Source organism: Sesamum indicum, linkage group LG5, assembly GCF_000512975.1.
Source record: "Sesamum indicum cultivar Zhongzhi No. 13 linkage group LG5, S_indicum_v1.0, whole genome shotgun sequence".
NCBI classification, from domain to species: domain Eukaryota; kingdom Viridiplantae; phylum Streptophyta; class Magnoliopsida; order Lamiales; family Pedaliaceae; genus Sesamum; species Sesamum indicum.
The window spans coordinates 12121024-12130133 of NC_026149.1; the positions used below are offsets into that span (position 1 = coordinate 12121024).

Genomic DNA, 9110 nt, shown 5'->3' on the forward strand with positions numbered 1-9110 from the left:
TGCTTGCCTATGGAATTGACTCAAAGCAGTTGAAGTTTTTCTGTAAGATTAACAGTGCACTCCTATTTGATTCTTCCCAGGAGCACAAGAGGTTGCTGGGGTGTAAATGGAATGTGTTTAGAATGCCCATTGGGAGCCTTTTCTTAGACCTTAAAAGATATATTCTAATCACAAAGGGAATCACTTTGACTGGTAGCTGTACCATGTACAGAAGATAATGAACTGTTAATCAACTTCCTGATGACATTCAGAGATATTTTAAAGAATGGACCCTCCACTTGATTCTGTGCATAACATTGAACCATCAGTAATTCGGTAACATGGAAGCGCTTTTGCCTCTGTTTCTCTCTTTGTGGTTTGCTTTTAACCTAATCCTGCATCTTTAGCTCTTCATTAGCCGAGCCAGTGTTCTGATTTAAACTAACAATCTCATTTTGCTTGTCAGCTCCAGGACACTAAGACAACAAGTGGAGAAGCAGAGGTGAAATTTCAGGTGTCAAGAGATACTTTAGCTTCAATGTTAAGGTCAATGGCTTATATTAGGGAGCAACTCTGATGTAAGCCGTCTCTTTCTCTTTTGACTTTTACTCTTTTTGGTGTGATTACTTTCTGTGAAAAGTGAGATGTCCAATTCTTTTGCTTGAGATAGAATATGCCTGGTTGCTTATATTGCTACTACTACTAAATAAATTATAATTGTTCGTCCTATTGAGCTGAATCTATTTCAAGAGAGGTGAGAATAATGGAGCTAGGAATGTATTGAATGAACATCCAATTTTTAGACTTGAACCACTGTCTTTGTTCCTCACAGAAGCATTCTTGAATTTATTGTGGTCCTAGATGAATTTTTTTCAAATGAAAGCTAAATAAAGAACAATATCTCAGTACTTTGATATGCTATAATCATGACATCTGGTTCTTGTATGTTCCGTGCTTGAGTGGCCTCATGCACCATGCAGGGGTTTAGTTAAGGACCCATTTTCCACATTGATTCAATTAATATGAATCATGATGATTATCAAAGTATTGTTGACTTAGATGTAGTAGCTTTAAGCTGTTGTGGATTGCCACCTTCATATGATAATGGAGTTGCAAAATTGTGTAAGTTTAACAGTTATGAACAGTTTGCACATCTTTCTTTTGGCCTATGTATGTGTGCGTGCTGGGCACTTATTTTACATAGTTGAAATTAAAGTTCATCTTTTCAGTGGAAGTAAAGCATTTGGTCATGAAGTTGGTTCTACGTTCTTATTTTCTTCAAGTCTCGAGCATTTCACAAAACGGAAATATCTTTATGCCTAAATCAAGCTTTTGATTAAAATTTTAACAAGCAAATCGTGATTCCACATCAGTGCAGTCAAAATTGTTATGCATCGCAGCATCTGTGAGTTTTAATAGTGCATCTGTCCCACGGAGGAATTTTGAGGGTTATTAAGCTCTCAGAACTTTTAGCATTTCCCGTTCTCTCCATGATGCTGTGTGGTAGTAATGTCTTAGTCAAATTGTTTTGCTTTGTGTGCTTGCTGCAATTGGAATGCGTAAAGGTTTTCTCTCTTCGATTTGGTTTTGTTTCTTTAAGTTGCTTGCTTATTCCGATTATGTTTACAATGGCATTTGAATGTGAGTAGTACTTTTCATTGTTAAAGCTCAATGAATCATGTAGTTAATATTCCTTTTTCCTTTTTGTCAATCCATCTAGTACTGGCATTTGCGATTCTCTTAACTGGAAAAGAAATTTTTTCTTTTCTTGTGGGCATCTGTGGATGTAAGGGTTGGTTGGATGAAGTAGTGGAGTTATATGTGTCAAGTGTTTCTATGGGGAAGTCGAGTTTGAACTTCTTATTTGGTATCATCTAATTTAGTAGTAGGAAAGAAATTTTTAGCAAGTAGATAGCAGTATTTTAAGGTGGGGTTAAGGAAATAATTTTAGGAATAAGGATTTCTACGAGAAGTAAATCATGACAGCGAGTTACTGTGCAAAGCAATCTATGCCAACTGCAGGAGAACTACCCAATATTATTCTCCTGCTACATATTGGCCAATTCGGACCAGTGGATAGAATGTGATTGATATTCATGAAAGATCTTTCCCCTTTTGGGTTCATTTAGATGGGAGTTCAACTTTGTTATAGTCTCATACTTTTCTCCCTTACCCACATTCGTGATTGGGATGGAGAATTTTCTGAACATGTTTGCTTTATTTCGTTCCAGTTTTGGCAAGTCCAGAAACTCCCACTATTAAAAATACTCAAGATCAGAAGAAAACCTACCGTACTCCCTCTTCTTATATTATTTATCTTCTACAAAATTATAAAACACTATACATGGTTTAACCATCTATACTCTATATAATTTGTCTTCTGAAAGAACAATACTAAATATATCTTTATCCATTTCCAACATATTTTCCCCTACTAAAGTAACTTTTGTCAACTCCAAGAGTAATACTGAACATATTTTCATCCACTTTTAGTAGTTCAATCATCTCCAAGAACATAGTGAACACCAATCACATTCTCCAATAACTCTTCAATCCAAACTCAAATTCATTTTCCGAACCATTCAAAATCATCCAAAAAACAATACATACATTCTGGTTATGGAGTACTAATAATATCCAATGGTATTTGTTTCTGTCTTGCTTTTTTTTCCTAATGTATGTACAAAATTCAGGGTCTAACTTTCTAGATGTTTTATCTCTCAAAATTGCTTTTGCATTTAGATTCGTGCCCTTTACGTGTTGCTTATGTCTTCTTATTTGCATTCCATAAGCTTCTGTCAGCTTTTTTTGTGGATAGCTTATTCCTCTTCATTGATGTGAATACCCTACAAAATATTTACTTTGTACGGCGAGCTTGTTTAAATCAGCTGCAGTTATTAGGAGTTGCTTGATTTACATCAGCTGGAGTTGTTAGAAGTGACAAAAAAGATCTTTGGCAGGAAAAGATCTGAATTTGACCATTATATATCAGCAAGTATCCAAGGTGTTCATTCATCTTGACAACCATCAGAACCTTTTACTTCTCTAACTTTTGTAGTGGATAGGTGCCGTGTGCTGTAGCTTCCATGTAAGCAAGATTGTAGAGAGTTGATTGTAAATCCCGCTTACCATAAGTCAAGGATAATTCTGAGTTTTGCTTTATGGATTCGTCGTAGAGTGGTTCTTCATCATGTTTATTTTTTTCTGTATTTTAACAAATTATGGAATGAAATAATACCAGTATGCTTCCTGATGACCTGATTCTACATTTCTCTAGTTGCAAGAAATGGTTCGGTTTGTTATAGTAAACTTGACAGCTTAACATAGAAGTGACCTGATTACTTCTGGCAGTGTATAAGCACTTGGCTCTACCTTCGGAGATTTGGTGAATGTTACACAAAACTGCAGGGGGAACGATCAACTAGAACTTAGAATGTGAAACTGTTACAAATATTTGGGACCGGAAAAAAAAGCCCTGATTGATTCGTCTCATGCCAACGTCCCATCTCTGTTGTTGTCATACAGATCGAAGATGTACCTAGAGAGAAGAGTGCTCACACATTTGCTTTCATCACCTCTTTGAATTCAGGAAGATGTGGCATTATCCCTTATACATGAGAACTTTTTCCAAACAGAATCATCTACCTACCGGATCAAGTGAAAAATGCTCTACTGATGGTCTCTGTAGTCTGCCAGCAAAAAATTGAGACGATTTATCTTTGCTTCTGCTCACATTGCTCACATTTCCTTGACAGTTTTGCTATGGTTAAGTTAATCGGTGATAAGAACGTAAGATCCCACTCAGTTATTAGGCTTCTTTGTTCTCAAGGAAAAAGCTGCTGCTTACAGAGAAGGTGAAGCAATCTCAACATCAATTTGTTTCTTTATTGGCTAGATCTTTGGTGAATTAAGGATGCCGAAGACTCTGCAGGATTTGATAGTGTCTTCTGCATTATGAAAAATAAACTTCAATGGGAGAAACTCCTATATAGAATTTTTGAGTAATGCAGTTATGATGCCTGTTCAGCACTAGGTCTTGTTCGTATCAGCTCCCATATGGCTATAGTAATTCGTTCCCCTGTGAGTTGTTTGTAGTAGACTGGATGTAGTGGATTTCGATGTCCATGAAACAGTTTTCACCGTTCAACTGTTTTTCATCCATGAAGAAGTAGATGGGCAGTACCCAATCCATTCCGAAATTTTATGTATTTTGATTGATATTCATGTTAGGACACAATGATTTCTCTTAAGAACTGGATTTTAGCTGCTCGGCAGTATGTTGCAGTTGCAGGCTGATCAAATACATATTTAAGCTCATAGAAAATTGAAATTTTAGAATTCAAAACATCTTTGTCACTAATTATCCAATTTATACTATGGGGGGGGCATATATTTAAATAGCAATAAACAAAATACAAGTCTTAATGTACACATTTTCATACTAAATGGAGATAAAATAGTAGTATGAAAGTTAGGGTGGAAATAGTTTTGGTACTTAATTTTTTTTTATTTTCTTCAAATTATAGATGCGTGGCTTTTGATTCACTAATCAATACTTAAAGTCTATCCATTGCTTTTCACTAATTATGATGGACACCCTTTAAATTTTAATTTAATTTCAAATATCCATTTATTTTTTATGAAAAGTATTTGATTAAATAAAATGTACAATCATGATAATACTAGCTTAGAATTTTATTTTCTTCAAATTATAGATGCATGGCTTTTGATTCACTAATCAATACTTAAAGTCTATCCATTGCTTTTCACTAATGATGATGGACACCCTTTAAATTTTAATTTAATTTCAAATATCCATTTATTTTTTATGAAAAGTATTTGATTAAATAAAATGTACAATCATGATAATACTAGCTTAGAATTAATGATCATAAAGTTGTGATACTTTTTAATTCTTGAGTTCTACTGATTAAAGTGTTTGAAACAATTGAAGAACAACGAGTGGCGAAGAGGGGGGAAGTATTAACAACGGCGGATTTCTGGGGAGTGTCAGGCTCAATCTAGGTGTTGAGGAAATATCTGCAGATGCCGAATTTTGGAGCACGATTTTGAGAACATATAGCACTGAGCTTTACTCCATCGAGGTTTATACGCTCATCCAAACACTCATTTAAATCAGTCTAGGAATATCATCCTTGTAAACTACAGAAATATTCAGAAACATAAGTCATCTCAGGATAGGTATCGACTCCTATACTTGAGACGAAACACAGAGCAATACTTCTATCAAAATATATACACACAAAATAAGTTTCATCAACAGATCAAACAACCAGAAAAAAGATGGGCTAGGCTATCTGAATGGATTTCTTCAATGCAAGTTAACACGAGATAAAATAAACAATAATTCCTGCAACCAAGCGAGAATTTGCATTTAACATATATATCAGAACTTCAACCAGATGGATACATAAGAAACACTAATTGGACAAGCAACTACGAGAGCAAAGTTGAAAAGGACAAAATCTTTTACCAATTTCAACACGAAAATTCACCTATTAATTCCCACTCCACATTCTGTCCTGGCGGCAAGCACCTATGAGTAAGAAGTTGGTGATATATTGCATGATACTAACTCCAGATGTATATACTGGAAAATTAAACAAGTTTCGAATGGACTCATCATGAATGATCATAATCTCTTAATCCTGGGGAAAAACAAGAACAGAAAATCTAATCATTTGAGACTCCAGATGCATTACAGTAATGCAGGCATGAGATGATCATTGTTACCTTTGGTCCAGTATGTATGTATATTGGTGGAACTTCCATCATGACATGAATGAATTTCTCTATGTTCCAGGATTGCAATCAGTTCAATGCCTTGTGGAAGGCAACCTGCTCAGCAAAGAAAGGGACACATCATCTTTCTGGCATGGCTTGACGTACGTAAAGTTGTTGCTTTGCAGTAATGACATTTGAGCATGGTAGATCTTTCTAAATGATAACCTCATATAAAAGTTAGTTGCTCTGCAGTCATGACATTACTGCATGGTGCTCTGGAGTCATGACATTACTGCATGGTAGATCTTTTTATATGATAATTGATAACCCATCTAAAAGATTAAACTATTAGAAAGGAGAATATTGAATAACTAAAGCACACCTGTTGACATATATCCGATATTCTATTAGTAAAGTCCACATTATGAACTCTTCTTTTACACAGTTGACTATAAGATTCTTTTCGAAACCGCTTGTTGGCTTGGCTTTTGATATCATTTTAATTCTAATATATCATATGATTTGGTTATTCAATACCTATGTCCATACATAAGTGCTCAAAAGACTAAATAACAATAAACATGTATTTATACAAGTGAACTACACAACTTAGGAATAAAAGTTTGAGAAAATCATACAAACTCTAGGTATCACAATAGTTAATTATCTAATTGATGTGATCTTACAATTATTTCAAGTTATCCACTTTGATTCTCAATAGATTTAATATGAAACTTTTAGATAAAATGAATTAAGTATGAATGCCATCAAATAATTGAGGATATGCCTTTCACAATAAACTGGGGTCAAGTAAATCTAAAGACAACTGCTAAAGTTACTTATATTTGCAGTAAACACATAGAGGATTAATTACACCAAAAAGCAAAATTACGCTTTCACCAAAAGAACTTTGGAAATTATATTTACATCCCTTCTGAAATAAATAATCTGCTTACAATCACACCCCTGAGATCCACTTTCTGCACAAAAAATGCTGGCGTCAAGAAAAAGAAATAAGTGGATTTTCATGATGTTTTGAAACTTATAGGGGTGCAAGTGTAATGTCAAATTGTTAAAAGGGGGTAAATGTATAAAATACTATGGAAGGTTTTCTTATCTGTTTATCGATGTGGAAAGATGTTATTGCTACTCTTACAAGTATCACCTAAAGTTATTTTATTCAATCACATTGCCAGTGTTTAGGTTAGTAACTATAAAAAGATTATCTATGAAAGTAATATGAAAAATAAATCAGCGTTATGATCTCTAATATAATAATAAATTTTAAATCTCAAATTTTAAAAGGTTCTTTCACATATGCTCTATAAATTATTGGTAATAAACCAAATACCAGTAGAAATTTAATGATAGTGCCAATATGTAAAAGATTATTTTCAAGGTAAAACATTCAGTATTCTAACCACAATATGAAGCAATTCATTGATTATGTTTCAATTATTCTCTTTCTAGAAATAAGAATATATATATTTTCATAATTATAAATATTACATATACATTTACATTTATCACCATTTTCAATATCACAAACATCCTCTTAGAAGTTAGAACAATATATAAATATTATATAATCACCTTTTAGTATTACATAGGCAAATCACATCATAATTACTTAGATATATACTAATAATTGCAATTACACCAAAAACATGAGTAAATGAAAAAACAAAACTTAAAAATGGTTCATTTCACCAATCCATCTTAAAGTTCCTAATAGATGGTCAATTTGTATGTTCATTAAGCATTGTCCGAGAAAATATTAGAGCAACCCATTACCTTTTTGGTAGAATGTGCATAACATGGTCATTATTCTTAGCAAGAATTTTAACACTAGAATGATGATTATATGGATCTGAAATCTATTATGGCATTATGAATTTCAAGGTTTAGCAGGGGGTTAGCTCAGGAGCCAACTGCTAGTCATACTTTGTTTGGTATTGCTACCACACACGTGAGGAAGCCTTTTTTGCATTTCATTTTAGTCAACTAGAAATAAGTCTCGAGATTTGCCTAATATAATATTGAAGTGTTATTTCAAAATATTGGTAAAAAGAACTCAAAAGAGACATCATTCAAATGTATAAATATAACAAATTAATCCATTTTAAAGTATAAACATTACAAATCATCTAAGGCATAATAGTCATTTAACAAATTTTATTATTTCATGATTCTTTTTAGTCTTTTAAATTTAGGGTAATATTAAAATTTCACCACTTCCACTGGGGATAACAAACAACAATTTTAGAAAAGGTGTAAGTATAATTTCTATAGTTTTTCTAGGGAAAATGTAATTTAACATTTTCAGAGGAGTACATTGTAATTAACGCTAAACAAATATTCATAGATAACAAAAGATAGGCCACAAAATCCTCAAGCAAGAGAAACCTATATAAAGAATTTTATTTTCTAGAAATTTGTTGCAGATACTTGATAATTGTAACAAGCATGAAAAGTTCCACCAAGCAATCAGATATCGAGATAATCGAAGTTTAGTGTTAGATGCTCACAGAGGTTGATGTCTTTAGCAGCTCCCTTATGGCCATAGTTGCATAAGAAGAAGCTGGGAGGGTAAAGCTCAACTTGAGAGCCATCTGGCTTTCTGGTGTCTTAGAGGCACCTATAGGTTCGTCTATTTGTATATCTTCTTCTCTATCACTTTTAGTTTCTCTAGTGTCTGGGGACAGCACAACCTCATTCTTGAACTTATTTGCCTCCGACCTACAGCCAGTTTGGAGCTTGATCTGTTCCTTCTCATCTGAGTCTCTACCAAAACTAGCTGCACATGACTTGGAAATAATGTCCCAATCTGTCTCTGCCAGTGGTTTATTTCCATCCGTGTAGTTGAGCAATTCCCTGCAAAGTAAGCAAAATAAAATTTCAAGAAACATTCAATAGAACAATTATAAGAGAATATAAAAGAGCCAAGCATACCACTGGAAATCCTTGGGCTTTTGAAACACCTGCCTGTATGCTCCAGTCATGTTGGTTAATGAAAATTCTCTACATGTTGCAGTCATTGTTGTTAGATAAAGAGATGCTTGCAACGATAACATAACTGATAAACAAATAAAAGCAAACACAACGATGGTAGCCAGGCAAGGAACCAGAGGATTAGCTGGCAATTAGAGAAAATATTCTGAAATCAAAGAAGTAAATCGGAAGATGAAGGATTTCAATTTGTAGTTAGGTAGGTTGTGGTAAGGATAAAAGAGCATCAAAGTGGTAGCTCACTATTTCCCTTAAATAACAATCCTGGTGATCTTTCATCAGGTGCAGAAAGACAATGCAAAGAGGATCCAGCCAACAGCGAGATCCTTTAGCATGAGTTCAAAAGCACATCAAAATACCTATATCTAGACTCTTTC

The 9110-nt window shown here is 33.8% G+C and overlaps 2 protein-coding genes across 15 annotated transcripts in view; one reads left to right on the forward strand and one right to left on the reverse strand.

Moving 5' to 3' along the window:
• Positions 1 to 4147, forward strand: part of LOC105162420 (protein FAR1-RELATED SEQUENCE 3) — a 9256-nt gene extending 5109 nt beyond the window's left edge. For 3 of the 8 annotated variants that reach the window (XM_011080415.2, XM_020693782.1, XM_011080419.2), the window contains 2 exons: positions 446 to 557; positions 3331 to 4147. In XM_011080415.2, the coding sequence (XP_011078717.1) occupies positions 446 to 556 (111 nt within the window). In that variant the 3' untranslated portion in view covers position 557; positions 3331 to 4147. Of the gene's footprint in view, positions 1 to 445; positions 558 to 2867; positions 3148 to 3256 lie in introns of those variants that run through there. The other 5 variants (XM_011080420.2, XM_011080416.2, XM_011080417.2 and 2 more) reach the window with 5 other exon arrangements.
• The window catches only part of LOC105162422 (multisubstrate pseudouridine synthase 7), a 19634-nt gene continuing 15604 nt past the window's right edge, over positions 5081 to 9110 (reverse strand). The window contains exons 18-22 of one of the 7 annotated variants that reach the window (XM_020694029.1): positions 8677 to 8745; positions 8253 to 8598; positions 5734 to 5838; positions 5496 to 5536; positions 5081 to 5350 (exon numbers count right to left, since the gene is read on the reverse strand). In XM_020694029.1, coding sequence (XP_020549688.1) covers positions 5812 to 5838; positions 8253 to 8598; positions 8677 to 8745 — 442 coding nt within the window. In that variant the 3' untranslated portion in view covers positions 5081 to 5350; positions 5496 to 5536; positions 5734 to 5811. Of the gene's footprint in view, positions 5649 to 5733; positions 5839 to 6527; positions 6705 to 8252; positions 8599 to 8676; positions 8746 to 9110 lie in introns of those variants that run through there. The other 6 variants (XM_020694028.1, XM_020694026.1, XM_020694025.1 and 3 more) reach the window with 6 other exon arrangements.